This window comes from Odontesthes bonariensis, chromosome 15, assembly GCF_027942865.1.
Source record: "Odontesthes bonariensis isolate fOdoBon6 chromosome 15, fOdoBon6.hap1, whole genome shotgun sequence".
In the NCBI taxonomy this organism is placed as follows: Eukaryota; Metazoa; Chordata; class Actinopteri; order Atheriniformes; family Atherinopsidae; genus Odontesthes; species Odontesthes bonariensis.
The window spans coordinates 19,966,409-19,984,577 of record NC_134520.1 but is presented as its reverse complement, the minus strand read 5'-3'; the positions used below and the strand labels follow the sequence as shown (position 1 = coordinate 19,984,577).

General features: G+C 40.6%; 1 protein-coding gene across 1 annotated transcript in view; it reads left to right on the top strand.

Annotated features, from left to right (window-relative positions):
- Positions 1-2,474: 2,474 nt before the first annotated feature.
- Positions 2,475-18,169, top strand: part of p3h2 (prolyl 3-hydroxylase 2) — a 57,081-nt gene continuing 41,386 nt past the window's right edge. Inside the window, exon 1 of the mRNA XM_075485415.1 lies at positions 2,475-3,312. Within this exon, the coding sequence (XP_075341530.1) occupies positions 2,911-3,312 (402 nt within the window). The 5' untranslated portion in view covers positions 2,475-2,910. The remainder of the gene's footprint in view (positions 3,313-18,169) is intronic.

The following is an 18,169-nucleotide window of genomic DNA, read 5'->3' as shown; positions in this document are numbered from 1 at the left end:
TTGCAATAAGGTAAGTTGAGTCCATTTCATGCAAAAATACTTAAAAGAGATATACCATGCTCTTCTTTCACAAGCTGACACAATTGCCTGAGGGCACAATGAAACGCCTGTGATGTGCTTTGGTCAAAATAACACAGAAAAAGAGCAGAAGTTGCTTTTTCTTGCAAACATTTACACTTTTATTCAAACTGATCATTTTAGGGGCATTGGGTGATTCCCTCGACCCCACTCTGTCCCTCTCTTCTTCAGGGTCTGCCTCTTTTGAGATCTGTAGTGCTTGAAAACCCTTTTAGCACGTTATTGTGGTATGAGAGTGTACAGTAAGTAGCCTGAGAGCTCAGACCACAAACCAAACTGATGAACATTGATACAATGCTTTATATCATATTTATCATTGCATAACTTTCACCAACATCATCAATCATCATTTTTACAGTAGATTGTTCTTCAGCTGACTCGTTTTTATTACAGTAAATTTTATTATAAGGTGTAAGGTTACATAACGCATGATAACGTCATAATCCCTCCATCATGTATCGGCTCCATAAACTCTGGACTTCAAATTCAATTGTTTTTTGTTTAAGTTTCAGGGGCTGATATTAAGTACTGTTTCTTATGTGGTTAATGTTTCACTGGTATTTGTTTCGGACTCCTCAGACTGTTTCTGGTACTGTGCTGATGCGCTTGCATTGAGAAATAGAAAATTGGAATTTCTTACTTCTGGCAAGTAGAAAATGAAAGAATGACCATTAGAGGTTGGATTTTCTTATATGGATATAAATCATTGAATTGAACACTGGAAGCTTATTTTGTCAGCTAAGTTAACATAAAATCTCTCCATCAGTTACACAGTTATTTGCAAAGCAAAAAACAAGAGCAAAATAGTTTTTATATTCCCACTTCTATGCTTACCACGAATGCAGCACCAACTGAAGCTGAAACTAGGCAGACATAAGACAAAAAATTGTCTGTATAATCTTGTACAGTGATGCATCTTTACTGTGCATATCTAAAGGGCTCAACCAAACCAAAACAAACTGCCAGGGTTGTGTTTTATTTCTGTTTTTGAGTTGGTAGTGACTTTGGTCACCCAAAAATATGCTCTCAAGTACAGTAAGAAGAGTTGGTTTTCCGTATCATGTCCCCTGATGTCACAAATAGAAATGTGTGGGCTGGAAAAACACGTGGGAGGATCTATTGTCTGTTCTTGGTTTATTGGTCTTTAAGGCCATTCTGAGTATATTAATTTGTTTTTAGCTATTTCATATCTACAGCAGTTGTGGTCCATTAGTGTAGCTTAAGTGTTTTTTTTAATCAATATTATCATTATTATCATTTATCTCTATTTGCAGTGAATGAGCCTCAGTTTGGATTCATTATGTACTTGTATTGTATCAGCTTACATCTCTGTCTCGTAGTTGTGTAGCTGTTGGTCTCTTTGTAGTCCCTGGGTGTCTCTCTGCGGTTGTTCTGCATCTGCGATGTCAGTTGGATCCTCTTTTGGTCAATTTGTAATGCTTTTGTGTTTGGTTTGCCTGGCTCTTCTCCATTTTCTTTCCTCCTTTATCTATCTCGTTGCGGTTAATTTGAATCTTTGTGATGATTTAGCATGTTACACTGTGTCTTCTGTCTGTTAGATTTCTCTTTGGAGTTGTTATTTGATGAGCTTACACTTGGCTTACATTCACTGGTGTTAGTTTTACACCTTTTTAATGTACTCTTTACCGCTGTATTCACTCAGAATCATTTTGAATCAATTTCATAGAGCTCTTTGTAAGTATAATGAATATCCTTGCTCCTTTCTGGAGTTAGTCTGGTGTTCCTGCCAACTATCATTGTTAGCCATCTCTTCAAATGTAGGCACTGGACCAGGGGTCCCTGACAGTTTGGGCCTCTGGCATGTTATTGTGTCCAGCAGTGCACAATTGGGGTTCATCTGCACTTAGAACAAAAACAGGCAAAGTACAAATTATGAAAATTTACACTAAAGTTGTTACATGGACAGCATACTGTGCCGTCTGCAGTTTTACGTAGTTTTTGCCTTTACAGCTGCTAAAGGAGTCAGGGTGTTGTTTGTGCATTTATTTAGATTCACGTGAGGACGTTTGTGCTGAATAATGAACGTGCCTGGTCATGTTTGAAAAGAATGTTAAGATGCAACTGCTGTGACTGAAATCACCTCAAGAGGGAGTCAGCCCCCATTATAAGGAAACTTGTTTCTCACAAACACTCAGGTGCAGTTGTCTTTTGCTGACAACAGAAGTTTCAAGAAGTCAGCGCAGAAAGTGTGCACCTACGATTTATTATAAATCATTTAGAGGGTTAACCGACAGAAGAATTTTCATCATCACTACCACAACCCTCATATATTTCGAGTTGTTACGCACAGAGTTATCATTACGCAAGCTGCTTGAAAAACAAGTGAGTCATGATTAACGTCGTGTTTTGTAAGCTTTATTTTCACTAAACCTACCACATGGGACGGTGGGTTTAGTGTAATACAGCAAGTAGCCATTTAGGGTAATTTTGAAGACTCACTCCAGCCTTAAAAAGAATCCATTTTCCTCGGATCTGAGAACAGGCTTTTTAAAAACTTTTTTTTCAAACTTAAGAGGTTTCAAACGCAACTTTGAATATAGTGACACGAAGAATATAGGGGGGAAACATCTCTTGTTTGGATTCTCTGGAGCACCCGTGTGACTGCACGGCCTGGCTTATTCATCTCCAGGAGGGGAGGAGTCAGTTGAGCCAGGGGGGTCATAACAAAACGTGTGTCTCCGGTCGACCAACTGTACTTCTGCCCCACTTCGGTGTCGTCTTGAATATCTGTGCAGTTAAATGGACTGCAAAACGAGGCTCAGCTGATTACTCTCCGTCCGTCGCTCCTCTCAGTTTGACCCGAAGCACAGGATGGATGGAAACTTGTCTCCGGCTGTGATCTTGTCAGTAGTCCTGCTCTCCTCAGCTGCTTTCCTGAAGCCTTATGACCTGTTATATGACAATGCCGTGCAGGCTTTTTACAACAGCGACTATGAGAATGTGGTGCGCTACATGGAGGGAGCGCTCAGCAGCTACGCAGAAGTCAGGCGCACCAAAGTCCGGTGCCGGCTGAGGTGTCAGGACCAGCATCCGTTTGATGGAACCTTCTCGGACCTGCGCTTCTTCGACGTGGTCCTTCATAGGGCTGCGTGTATGAACAAATGCATCGAGGAGAAACTTGGCAGCCAGTCCGTGCACAAAGTCAGCGAGGATGTGGTGCAAGACTTCCAAAGGAGGATCCCGTACAACTATCTCCAGATGGCTTATCAGAAGGTAGGAGTTCTGCGAGCGAATCCGAGGGAACAGGCTCTAAATGAGCTCTATTGTTGTCCACTCAGCTGGGAGAGGGTTGTTTCGCCAAACATTAGCCTACTACCTGCTGCATTCCTCATCAGCTGTTGCTGCTGCCCCGCCGCGTGATGCATGAGAGGATAGAGCAGGTTACAGTTACTATGTAATGTGGGGGTTGATCATGCGATGTTGTGCCTGTGCCACTGCTTCCCAAATGCACAGTTCAACCACATATATGGGACATAAGGAAAGTCAGAGCTTCGGTATTTTGAACATATTCAAACAACAACAAAATAAGAAAAAATACTCATTATATGTGTTGCAGTATACTTTACAAAGGAACATGGATAGAATATGCTGTCAGGATCTGATGAGGAAAAAGTATCGTTTGTCATCAGAACTTATATGAATTGTGAACAAGTGAAGCCATTTAGAGGCAAGAAAATATTACATTTGAGCAAAAAAACAACAAAAAAAAACAGAGCGTATTATAAAGAAGAGCATCCTCTCTTCCAATTATACTCATAAGGGTAAATGTATGATTTAAGAAATAGGCTACAGGTAAGTGATACAGGATTCTGTGGGTATTATTGGTGGGCTGATCTTCTGCTAAAGTACAATTAGCCACAACTCAAATATTTTAATACAAGTAAAAGTCCCGCAGTCCAAATTACATTTTTTTAGACATAGTTGTCATAATGTACTTCATTTATTTAAGATGTCATGACAGCAAAATAGTCTCTGCTACTGTTCTAGCTGTCAGATTGATTGAGTGTTTTAATGAGTACATTTAAGTCCCTGATTTCATTCTGAAAAGTCAGTGAGCCAAAGCGGAGAGAAGAGACCAGTAGAATACAAGTATGCAAGAGGTGGTCTTAAGCACACGAGTTGAATAGACTCAGTAACATTACACTTCTGTTGCTCAGAATCCTCCCTGTAACCTAAATAATGCCTGGTTGTCATGGTAAATCAAATGCAGAGCTCTTTTTCTCTTATCTATATTTATCTAATTCATCTTAATAACTGGATTACAGCTCAGTAGCTGTGCACTTGCTTCAGCTCTTAGTTTTCAATTAGTTAGTTAGTTTTAAACGCCTGTTTGTAGGGTGACCTTTTTCCTGCTTGTTCCCACGTCCACTGTATTAGAAACACACGTGGTACAAGTGTACAAACTATACTCAGTAGACTTTACAGTAGGCTACTTGTTTTACATTCTCGTTCATTTTCAAAGCAGTATTTCCCCTGAGATTATTCTTTTGGTTGGGCTTTTGGTGAGTGCAAGGCGTGGGAACACTCCAAGAGAGCTCGAATAGGAGAGCTGGGAACAGAGTGTAGGAGCTTATTCAGACACTGTGACTTATTGTGAATTGTTTATCCCCCAGGGGCAAATAGTTTTGTTGCCCAGGATGTGTATGTTTTCACTAAACCACAAACAATACTCATATATATATTCACATATGGTATTTCATTTAGAAAGAGTTGTCCAGTAGCATTGTTATCGGTTTTTCTTTGCTTCTTTTGTGTGGAACCAGAAGATACATTTTAACAGGGGCATCAGTGTCTCTACACCAGCATTGGACAGATTCAAAGAGCTAGACATTCACCAAGGAGGCACACAGTATTACCAAGACAAAATGTCCGTGACGTACTCAGAGTTAGAGAGTTAAACGGTAATACAGCATGTAAAGGATTATCTCAGACCCTTTGACTGACATTTCAACCTAGTTTGCTCTCAGTTGGGAAGCTGGCACCATATCCTCACACGGATCTGAGACTCAGACAACTTCCACTGCTGCTGACTGCAGTCCAGGCTCACATGCCTGGGTGATGACACACAGCTTCCACTGCTCAGAAGTGGAAGGAAGTCCATCAGTCTTGTTACTGTCTGCGGGCAAATGGTTTCTCCATTTTGTCTGAATCAGCAGAGAAAGATTGAGACCTGAGCTCATTCATAAAGGTCCACTCTCTTGTCTAGACATGAGCAAAGCCACAGGCGTACACACGGATGTCCAGCTGTAAAAATATTACTCATCTTTGTAAGAAAGAGTTTTCACTAACATAGAGTAGTTGGTGAAAGGAAGGGCACATCTTTTTTGTCACAACAAAGCCCCCTTGAATGTAGAAGCAGATCAGCCTCCCCACGTGTTTTATTCTATCTCTGGGCTTGCTGATGTCTTTATGAGCTGAGGACACGCGAGCGCATCATCGCTGAGAGCGTTGATCTGGATTTCACTGCCAGTTATGAGAGGCAAAGTTGGACCGTTCCCTGTGCACAAATTGATCTGAGCTCATCAGACCCACTATCTGATTCTGAATGTATATGTATACAAGCACCCACATATATATGTTGTTAAGGGGGGTGCTTGGTAGTGTTTATGAAAATAAATAACATTCCTGCAGTATTTAACATTCCAGCGTCACACACCCTCTGCTTGACAGTCTCTGCCATAGTGCTGCCATTGGGCTTGTTAGAAGTTGCTGCACAGTCATCAACTGTTCTCCTCACTCGCTGCTGCGTATGTCCCCAGCTCGCCCATCATCTAGCCCGGCAAATATTTTATTTTCCTGTTGTGGTCTGTTTGCTTTTCTATAAAAAGAGAGGCGTGCCACCTTTTGCAGGTATTAAAGGGAGACTTCTGTAGCTGCCAGTGGGCTGATCTCAGCCTTTGGCCACGGCTCTCATTCCACCCACCCAGCTATAGGAGGATCAAAAGCCCTGACCTGAACTGCCCTCAGGGGCAAGAGGAGATGGTATCTCCACTCTCTTTGTTCTTCATTTGATTGGTCTAATAGTGCTGCTATTCCAAGAAGTTGATTATGAAAGTAGAGCTCATTATTATTTGTTCTATGTTGTGATTTAACTTCTTGCTTCTCTGCAATGGCGGCCATGGCAAGAGACATCATGTTTTCAGTTTTTTTTTTTTATGCCCATCCAATAAAGGGTACCACGTTCAGTTTGGGCACCCCAAGTAGAATTTATGTTCCTGAGAATAGCTAAGTTACTGTAAGAGCACCTGTTTTTTTTTTTAAGGAAATAAACCTGAAGACTACACATTACTTTAATAATTCAAGCAAGTTCAGTTTATTTCCATCTTTTTTATTTTTAAACACCTGTGGCAGAAATCGGGCAAACTTACCAGCGCTAATAGTGGCTAAAAAAGTTCTGTTTTAACTTCCCTGGGCTCCAGAACTTGTTTCCTAAATGCATCGGGCTTTTTTCGACATTCATTTGCAAACTGCTTTTCTTGACTTTTGAGGTGATGATACAGGAATGTTTTTTTTTTTCCTCTGAAAACTTCCATGAAGCTCCTATTTGTTCAAGCCTTTCTACACATAAGAGTGCACCTCCACTCCAGAGTCTGCTAAATCAACTTCGACTTTTTTGTCTTGAGTTTGACAAATTTTCTATCCATTATAAGCCTCTGTGGAGAAATATGTCTTCTCTACTTGACCAATCCACTAAGTATTTATGAACAACCATGCAGTGTTGTGAGATACTTATATTTGCATTAATCTCACAATACTTTAGACTTTACATATATATATATATATAGGTGGTAGTGGTGCTTGTCTCAGCTCGCTTCTCTTGACAGCCTTCAGTGATCCAGTTTATCCCTTAAAGGTTTGGAGCTTTGGACTTAAATTACCAGTAATTATAGGGGTTGGTGATGATGTGTAATGACCCTACAGTGGGCTCAGTTTAACCCCTGTTCTCACAACATATGGGAGCTGTCAGTGTTAATGAAGCATAGGCCCACTCTAGATGTTGAGAAACAAAGATGCAAAAAAATATGGAGATTAAGCAGGAATTCCAAAACGTGAGCAGCTTTTTTCATGATTTGTCTGATCTTGGGATCGTGACACAAAGCCCAAGCAGCCTGTCTTCATTTTTTTTTTTTTTAAAACATCCCTGTGTTTCCCAATAGGTCAGGACATGCTCTTAATCATACTGACAATAGAAGTATAACTCCTTCTTGATTCCCTCTCATCTGTGAACATATGAGTTGTTATGAGTTGATAACAACACAGCAGGCGGGCTGTGGCTCATATACAGTCCTTCTCACCTCAGATGCTATGCGATTAGATAAAATCTGCTGCCTTGGTTGAAGAGGTTTGGTGTGTGCAGAATGTGAAAAGGCCTAAATGAGGAGAGATTGACAGAATTAGCCGAACATAAGCAGAAGCTGCGCTGTGGGGGTGAAATGTCTGTTTCCAGTTTCCAGCTTCCACATCGGCTTAAGTCCCAGTGAGGAATGTTGGAGGTTTCGAAAATGAAAAGATATTTTTTATTGACAGAGCAGTGAGTGTTTGTGTGCTAGATGGGAATCGCAGATGATGTTATTGCATCTGCTGCTCATTATGAGGGGATTTAGGGGCTCAGATGCAGAGAAAGTGGGCTCTGATTTTTGAGTGATTAAAAGAACGCAGAAATATTGCCATTGACTCAGAGGCAGGCATGTTGTTCGGCGCTAAGTCAAGTTTATATGTTAGATGTATCCCCAGAGCCGTTTTGTGGTCAGCCTGTTTGGAAAGTGAATGGGAGCCTAGAAGGGGGATGAGGAGTAGTGCAGGAGCAGAAAACACAAAAAGTTAGCTGCTCTGTGTCTCATTGAAAACATCCAGTGAGAGTTTCTGAGGCATGACTTTGCTCATAAAGATCAAGACGATTGCTTCCAGTTGAGGATGAGGATTGTTTCTCAAACGAGGTTTTCTGAAAAGACTGTTGACACTATTAATTGCAAGTGATCTGATGAGATTCGTGTGTCCAGATGCCACCAACTTATCTGCATTTTGCACCTTGATTCCGCTCAGCATTGTTTGCTCTCTAGATTTGCCATTGTCTTCATGTGTCATGTTGGGAGTGATGCAAAAGACACTGAAACCCATGGACAGAGCAGCCGGATGGAAATGCATATAAAGATTTCAAATCGTAATCAAATTTCAAATCACCGTGAATCGAATTTGCAAAATTTGGATTACATATTGGTTTTGGCTTCCCTGACTTTCTAAAAATCTATCTGGATACTTTAAAAAATGAATTTGGGCTTGTGGTCTGAGCAGATTGTTGGTCAATTCTGTTACTTTTGGGTGGGACACAGTTAGATAGACAATCAGTATGGCATAGAAATTTCCAAATAAAAAATTCAAGAAAAACAAATCCCCAGTAAAAAAAGATTCTTGATAATGGAAAAACAGGATGGTGCGGAGGCACTGCTCCAGTTGAAATTTAGGGTTTAGAATTTCACACACCTGCACTGCAGTTAGTTTGCTCTCCAGGCTCCCCCAACCTAGAATGCTGTAACCCAACAGTCAGACATTGTGGCACTTGCCTGTGCCAAAGGTCTTCTGCATGACTGGATCTGAGTGAATAACACACACACAAGAATGTGGGGGCATGCTGTGGCACCTATATTGTGCTCGGCCAGATTAACAATTAAATGGCTGCAGGAGAGGAGGCTGCGGGAGGCTAGCTAAGCACTGCAACTGAAAATACGGCAGTTCGGATCTTGCGAAAAGACTCTTCATGGAATTGACTTTGCTTTCTGTAAAAGTCTAGTTAAGATCAAATACTCAAATGAGCTCAAACAGACTGTTTAAAAACAGAAGTTCATAGCACTCAACTGAAACATTTATCACAGTGACCACATTGTGACCACAATGTATTCGTCACTTATGGAGGATCACACATCTCTTGCACTTAAGCAAAGATTTGGTCCAAGATTTACGATTAAGGTCCAAGCAGCTGGATAACAGCAGTAGGACATACATGTCTGTTTTTCAGCAACTGGCAGCACTTATTGACACAGTAGATTAATTGTGTATGTGTGTGTGTGTGTGCTTGCAAGCATGACTTCTTTTAAGTTTCATGATTATCAGTCTGGCCAAAGTCTGTCTGTGTGGGGGAATTAGGGAAAGGATGGAAAAAGATAAGTTTGCCAGGCATCTGTTCAGCTTCACTAGTAACTTGAACTGTGTGTTGACTGCTGCAGGCTCAAGCAGAGTGATCTTTTTTTTACACAAGGAAAATGTGCTTTTGCTCAATAAACTTGGATAAACATGTTTATCTCCTTCAAGTATCATACCCACTATGGCAAACTGTGTTTGCATGAACTTTTCCTATGTCTGAATGCATTCTCTTATAAAGTAAAATATTCAAGTCTGTCTTGGATAGTTTGTTGTTATCCCCGATGACGGGGCAACAAGGGGATGAGGTCTTGTACGGACTTTTGGATGATTGCTCAGTTATTCATACATCCATTGTTATGGCACACATACTAAATCTAACTATTAAAATAGGGGAGATAGAAAAGTTCAGTGGACATAGACGCTTGTTGTCACTTTTCTTTTTAACAAAATGTTTGTTTGCATGTATTGCAAAATATGTAATATGCCAACGATCTCAGAGTAAACACATCTTGCTTTGATACAACTCCTTGCACAGATCTAAGCTACCTATTAACTCATACAAAATGTAGATTGCTCCTCGGTTGTTCTGTTTCCATGTCACAGAATATTCTTTCAAACTGTGAGCTACAAATTGTGCTCAAGTTGCTCCCGTCCTCAGACCGTTGCTTTGGAGTAGAAACCACAGAGAGGGCAGCAGGTACGGGACATTGAATCTGATGTTAAAACACAAGAACGTGTATGTGCATGCTTGTAGAAGTTTTTCTTACTAATTGGTCCTTCAATGCTGTACACAGATTAATAGCACAGATACAGTGCTCACATGGTTAAACTGATTTTTTTTTTTTTATCACTGCTGCCCAGCCTTTCATTTGGAAATTAAGTTAAAATGCCATTTAAGTTTGCTGTATTTGTGCCTATGGTATTTTTCAGAGAAGCAGGCAGCCTGCAGGTCTCAGAGCATGGCAAGGTCACACATATTTTATCCTATTACTTTATAGCAAAGGGGAGAACACCTGGTCCTGAATCCTCAATTTGGGCTTTCTCAATTCCTCTCTCTTGTCTTAGGGCCCTTTTATACCATCGTGGAGGTATTAGTCTGCTCTTATGTCTGCTCTTAGACTTTTTTCAAAGCAGGCTAGAGCTGGGAAGGTCCAATTACACTTATTTTAACAAAAAAGAACATGAAGCACCAAAAAAACACAAATGGCAATGAAGCATAACTGAACAACTCAGACAACAGCTACACTGGACACTCTACATTATTATAACACTTAGTTTCACTCCACCACAAAGCAGATCTTTGTCCACTTTGACTTATATATCACACCACCAACAACAGTACCACTACAACCAAGAACAGACCACAAAGCAAATATTTCTGATACTGTGTTTGCAGGATCTTTGATGGTTGTCTATGTGAATATATAACAGGGACTTCAGTCCCTTCTAACATAGATTTAAGAAGAGGAGGTAAGAACAGACATGAGGAGAGAGGTGGCTAGGTTAAAGGCATTTAAAAAAATAGATATGTATTTGTCAGGGCTGTAAATTTAAGATCAAATGCATATGGACAGAAGGGAGATGAAACCAGATGGGCCTCATGTTTGAAATATTATACTCACTTAGCAATAACTGGTTAGTATACATTTAAACGAATGGTTCACACAATGACTTTGTTGTAAATAAGTTCTTATGAGGCATGGATGACGTGTGCTAGATGAGTCACATTTGCCGTGTGTGTTAGAGTGATGCAGCAGTTTTACAAGAGATTGAGAATATTGGGTGACTGTCATATAGTTATTACATCAAAAGGCCAGCAAGGTCAGACCTGAGATGGGTCTCGGCCACGTTTTACCTGTCTTGTATTAAACACATTCCACTACAGATGTTTTTTTCTCCCCATTAAAAAGCGAACATACAGCTGCCTGAGTCCAGTTTATGCTTCACATTTCCAGTTTACAGCTGGCACAGAGACCCTTCTCTTGCTCCAATTTGTACACATCCTACCTCTTTTCCTCCCCCTGATGTTCGTCTGCCAAAGAATAATTCATCATAGCAGTACATAAAGCCAGGATTTCCAAACATTATCCTCTGCTGCTCTGAGGCCCGCTTGTCTCTGTCTTTGGACATCCACATCTCCCTGAGAGGCTTCTCCCTGTAGGTAGTGTTACACCTATCTAAAAGACAGGACAGAGTAGCTTTCACAATCCTATGTTGACCCGACCCCTTGCTGACTCTGACCTCGCAGTATCTCCACATCTGGTTCAAATTTCTGACTTGCATCTAATAACAGTGAGTTAGACACATGGAACCACATGCAGGCCTGCCTCCTTCATCAAAGTGGTGTGACAGGATTGGGGAAAAGGGCAGTTGCTTTTTTTTCTCTTTCTTTTTGGTCACACACAGTCATCTCTTGGTCAGGTGAGATCATGCCTCTGCCCTACTGCTGCCCTTGATATTTACTTAACGTCTGTCTCATTTATCTAAACACAATGCTCTTTTATCGCAGATCAGTTTTATCTGTTTTTAGCTATCCTTTGATATTTACAATATTAATCATATTGGTTAAAGTCAAACCAATTAATCTCTCACACTCTTAGTATTTTTGGGCTCCGAACATCTGGATGGCTTCCGGAGTTGAAGAATAAACACGATAATGCAGAGAATCCGTGTGTGTTGATCTCCCGTCAAACAAGCGCGCTGAGCCAAATGTCCTTAAAACACCTTCATTTTCATTTTCCATTCAGGATTTTCCCAGAGCAGCCGGAGTTTCTCATCTGCCAAACGTTGAAGTGAGCTCAGCTTCACATCATCTCCTGCTGGCTCCTCTCCTGTTTTAAAGATTAGCTGAGTTGAGTAATGAGGCAAAAAGTGAAACGGAAGGAGTTGCTCATGACTTAAAAATCCTTGACATACCATTTCCATGTCAAATTATATGTTCAACACAACACAATCATCAAGATGAATTAGTCTTCTTGAAGCATGTCTTGAACTAGATATCTTGATGAATAGCTCTTATTTAATTATTCCAATAAATTTAATAAAATTAAACCAATATGAACCTGCAAAATGTCGTTAGATCAATATTGGCATCTTTGCTGGTCTGTCTAAGCAGCAACCTCAGCAGCACATTCTACTGAAACCTGTAAAGGCAGGGACAGTGTAGGACGACCTTTACAGCTCTATAAGAACAGGACCTGTGGTGCACCTACTTTGCCACAAAGCAGCTGCTGGGGGGATGAAAGCAAAATCTCTAAGTTACATGATGATGGTCAATGGGTTAATTGAGCAGTGTGTTGCCCCAGATAAGATGAACACCACTCCACCTGCCGTTCGTCACCTAATGTTTCCCTCACGTGGACAGATAAAATTAATACATCTGTTCCAACTAATGAACCAGTGATCAAGCTTCTATTCTGATAATTCATAGTAGAATATTGTCCATTAAAACACGGCTATTGACATAAATTTCTTTAAATGACAAATGGGTGCACATTTAGTGGCTTAGTTACATATGGACACAACACTGACCAATATGTCAGCGCTGCTAACCGTTGTCTGCTTTTTCAGGCTGGATGGATCATCTAAAGCTATGACTGAAATCAATGCTATTACAAAAAAGACTTGGAAGAAACACAGTGAGCTGAAACATGCTGCAAAAGACGCATAACGCTGAGAAGGAAGTCTGAATTGTGTTCAAGTAATCCTTACAAGCAGTCTCTTTCAAGAATAAAGTAGTCATATGATCTGTTGTGACTATGACAGATATTCTAATAATCTCTCTATGGCTACAGAAGAACACATTCAGAATCATGTTCACATTACGTTCCTCTGAGTGTAGAATTGTATACAGTTCAGTTTTCAGAGTGTCCTTACTTTTTTAAGTGTTTATCATGGGATAAGTCACATTTCTACCAAACAGTTAGACACTCTCTATGGAGACTGTCGGACTGCCAGAAGGAGAATCCCTGGTTATCTGGTTATATTTACACTGCAAATGTTTAACGCTGGGATTATGTAACGGCCAGCTTGCGGGTAATAGATTGGTCAAAATCATATTGTGAGCTCTCTGTTGTATAAATGCTTGTTGAACCCATTTTAGTCAGGGTTTTTAAAGACTAAAGTTTAGAGCTGATGTTTATTGGGACGCTATCTAACCGATGTTTACAAGTTTGTTGTAACGGCAGGTTCCACTGTTGCATCGTACGTTCAACCGATCACTGCAGTCTTGCAGACTCACCCATGGCAGTACAGTTGCGTCACAGATGAACCCCTCGTGCTAAGAAAGCTTCTACTCTGTAGATGGAGCTAAAAAAAGACCCTATAAAAAATTTTATGAGCTACTGTCAGCTTCAGCTCTTGCAGGGAAGAAGCAAACAAAAAAAAAAAGAGAGGGAACTTAAGTCAATAGTTAAATGACCCATGAAAAGGTTCCCACTGTCCAAGAATAACCTATGATGCCAGATAAACACTGCAATCAAAATGAAAAACAACCAAATACTAACAGTGGAAATATTGTTTTTTAAGGTTTTGAGTTACTATTACTATTAAAAATACTTAATGTTAGACACTGGATTATAGGTTGAAAGCTTTAGCGATCTCACATTCCTTGTCAAATGTTTTTTTATGAGAAAGAATATGTCATCCAGCACTGGGAATGTGGTTGATACCCAACACATTGAAGACATAAAGGAAGGCCTATGGGCTGATTGATATTTTCCCATTTCCAGGTTGTAGTTGATTTTACAACAGCTTTGTACGCTTTGCTTCTCCTAGTGTTTATGTTAAGCTTTGTTCTCCAGTTTAGCTGTGAGTGATTAAAGTGAACATTTGGAAGTATAAAACCATCAAAGCACTATGACTTCAGACAGGGAGAGACCCCCATCAAGAATGTGAACTTTTTTTGGCTCCAGTTGCAAATATAGGAGAAAACAACTTCAGATCTACCTCTTTGAGCTGGTGTGTTTCTGTCTGTGCACATGTACTCAATAAAAGGGAAGGCATCAGTGTTCTTTAGTGTCTACAAGCACATGTAATCATCGGACTTGTGGAGACAAGAATATGAGAAAATAAATGCTTCCTTCTGCTGTAATCATAAACAACATGACTCAGCTCTGCAAAAAAAAAGAAAGTCCGCAGACTGTGTGGCATCCATGCAGAGCATAACGGAATAAAATGCTGGAGCTTCGCATCATTTGGCAAAATGTAAATGTGGAGAAATATTTTGATATATGATATATCGTTTGTGAAGATTCTCATACCTAAAGCCAAAAATGTTGTCTTTTTAGTCATTTCATGAGTCCTACATCCTGCTAAGATAAGCTGGAAGATATTAGCTGGAGGAACGCTGCAGATATTTGGCTTCTGTGCAGGAGAACAAACTATTATGATGTTTACACAAATGTCAAACTAAAACAAGACCAATAAACAAAAAGCAGCTTTGTGTGTATGAACATGTATCTGTGTCTATCACACATGTGATTGCCTGGAGTGGTAAGTAATATGACCAGTTAACTTGCGTCTCAGTTGAGTAAGCAAAATACTTGTGGTGTTTTAGGCTCAGCTCAGAGGTATTTATAGAATGCGAGTCCTCAACAAGGCCAAGGCCATCGCATGCTTCCCAGACCAAACACTACAGAAGTTTGACGAAAGAGCTGAAGATTTCGTGGCCTTCAGTTTTTCCAATAACGGAACAGCACAATGTGATATTTCCACTTGGACATATTAAAACACAGTCTCACAGCAGTTTGTGAGACTTCCGACTGGTGGTTTGATCCTCAGTAACTCCTCTTATTAAAGTGTCTTTGGGCGAAACCCTCAACTCCCACATTTCCCCCATTATGTTCATCAGTTTGTGATTATAAAGAAAGAAATGCTGCCTATACAGTGGAATGCACATGCATGATAACAATTGGAAAATAGGTGTGTGTGAATGAGTTTAAAGCACTTTTTTAGAACCTAGTCAAAAGGTGCCATATAGGCGAACAGACTTGTGCAGCGATTGGAAACAACTTGGTGTAAAAGTCCAGAATCTCGGGCTGAGTTCTCCCAAACGAAATTAAAAACAGGTGATCAGTCAGTGAGGCAACCGAAGCAGGCAAGCGAGATTAAATCCAGAAATCGTCGATGAGCAAACCGCAACAACAGAAAAACAAATAGCTGGAAAGCTTCACTGCTGGGATACGAAAACAGTCTGGCAGGGCTCCAGACAGACAATTTCTTTTCATGTACACGGACATGAAAATGATTACATTTTGGAGACTGCATCATCACAGCATTTAATGAAACTGACTGTCATCCAGGAGACCTGCTAGTTCCAATAATCCCCTGCCAAAATACTTCTGGCTCTCTATTTTGTTTTGAACCTCACTTTTCTAACTAACTCTCACATTTATCTAGCCTGGAAAACCAGCGCCAACTGCTGGACGGCAAAATGTTTTGCCTGCGGTTGGGTCTGGCCTCGATCCACTTGTCATTTTGAAAATACTGCCCTGAATCTGGCAGATGGCAACTAAACCAATCACAACGCAGAGATGTGTTTTGAATCAACGCGGGCGGGCCAGAGGGTTCTGGTGCGGGGTTTTGAGGGAGTGACGACAGAGCAGTGCGACGTTGGGCAGTGGAAGCGAACATAGACAAGCGAAAGCACAACAAGAAAGATGGCGGCGGCAATGGAACAGTGCTCGTTTGATTCAGCCTTGGCACACAGCCATTATAACGAACAGCCTTGCCACTCTGTATTAAGCCCCATTGTACCGGCTTTTTGGCTGCAGTTCAACCAGAATTCCACTGGGAGCGTCGGTGGAGACCAGAATGAATGGGGCCCAATGGAGCTAGATGCTACAAATGGTCAGTGTCACCTAAGTCTCCTCAAGAGCGCTCAGATTTGAATGTAGTTTCTGAGAGCTCAACATAGGTTTCAAGTAAAAAATCTACTGAACGAGTACATATATCCCTTTGATTTCTTACTGGTTGGCTTCTTGTTGTCCACAACGCGCTAGCATTGTGCTAATGACAGCTGGTCGACCAGCTATGTATGACGTCATATACACTTCAAATCCTTTTTTTAAGCAAATGAGTGGCTCTAAAAATCTAAAACTCAGCCATGGGTATTTTCTAAACACCCTCTTTCAAAAACAACATTCGAATTACTAGAGAAAAAATTATATCTTGAGATAAGGGCACGAAAGGGCGTATAGCTCCATAGGACTCCATTCATTCTGGTCTCCAAAATTGGGCGCCCCACGTGGAAAGAGGGTGGAACTGCAACCAAAATCGCCTCGTTGGAAACCGGAAATGCACCGTGAGTGGCGTATCTGTCCTATTATAGAATCTGTGCTTGGCATCAGTTTTGGAAGAGTCCCCTCCCACCAAAGCTTTCTGTCGCGCTTACTACGTCACAGTCAGTTGCGCTGATTGGTCAGAGCGTTGGCCTATAGGCACAGATGCGGTTTGAAAGACAACGGGTTGTGCTCATCAACAATGTTCCGTTGTATCCATTGATCGGTGCCAGACTAAATTAGACATCCAATCCATTTAGGCTGGTTTATCAGGCTAACATTTATCAGTTAAGTTTATGTGAGGTTGTTTGTTTGCAGAGGTGTGGTTGAGATTAAGTTTGTTCACTTCCACACATGACAGCTAATCATTATGCGTGAACAACTGATAACAAGTCATATATTAACACAGCTGATATCACAGTACACTGACTCAGTTATGTAAATTTTGCTCTTGAATTTCGAACAAGTGCTGTCTTGTAGTGATGAAAGCACATCTAGATTCCAAGCTGATGATAAATATTTTGTAGTCTTTGATGATTTTCACTACCATGACAAATGCTGCCATTAAGAGGTTGCATATTGTGCAATTGTGCTGCTGAAGATGAAAAATAACATGTGCTGATAAAACAAGTGAGTTTGGAGTTTGTAGTCTCTGACAACAATGCACCTTTTTATGTACAGCGTCATGGCCGTCTCAGATATCACTTGGAAAAGCTTTAAAACGCCACTGTCAGTTTTTCTGTGTTAGACTCCCTGGTGTCTCTCTGTCACCTTAACGCCAAAGCAGCTTTTTTTTTTCTCAAAAGCAGATATTGAGCAGACATTCGTTTAGCTTTACTTTGCTTCCTCAAAGCCCTGTACATTTTTTTCCATGGAACTTTTAAAGTGCTGACGTATAGAAATCCTCAGATATTTACTTTCATGTGGCTTTACTGGCCAACCTCTAGCTCTTGTAAAGTAGGGCGCAACATGTTTTCTTTTAATGGTCTATATAAAGCTGTGCATGGTAGTCAGAGTGTTTTTTGTTAATTATACACCCTAAGAATATCTTACTTGTTCATGCCATGACATATTATTGTGAAAGCGGGATGTTCCCCCGCACAGCTGAAATTAATCTGAAGTGTTTTGTAATTAACTGCATTCCTTACTTTAACTGCAGTTCTCACAAAGTGAACCACGTCCTATTAGAAGCAGAATGTCATTTGAGCAACGCAACAGCAGAAAATGCCCTCGGTGTTTTTGTTACTACATCCTGACAAAAAGGAGCACAAATTAATGGAGCAGAGCGCAGGAGCTCACCTTGTGGGCCTGTTTCTAAGCAGCAGGGAAACAAACAGAAGCAATGACAGGGTGGCTGCTCTGTTGGTTTTTTTGGCTTATGTAGCATCTCTTCATCAAATAGGAATTTTAACATGGTTTGGGGAGGAAAAAAACCCAGAATCTTTGAAACTGCCACTATGAGGAAATGGGAAGTTAATTCCCTCAGGGAGTTTGTAATATAGACTGGAGAGCATCTGTACAGTAGAGTCATTGTAAGACCATGTAGATATGGCTTCATGACATCATGTACAGTACATCTTTGAAAGTACATCACTGTCTTTTGTTTTACATATGAGTTGGAAAATGTTGCTACGGGTTTTTGGATTTCCAAT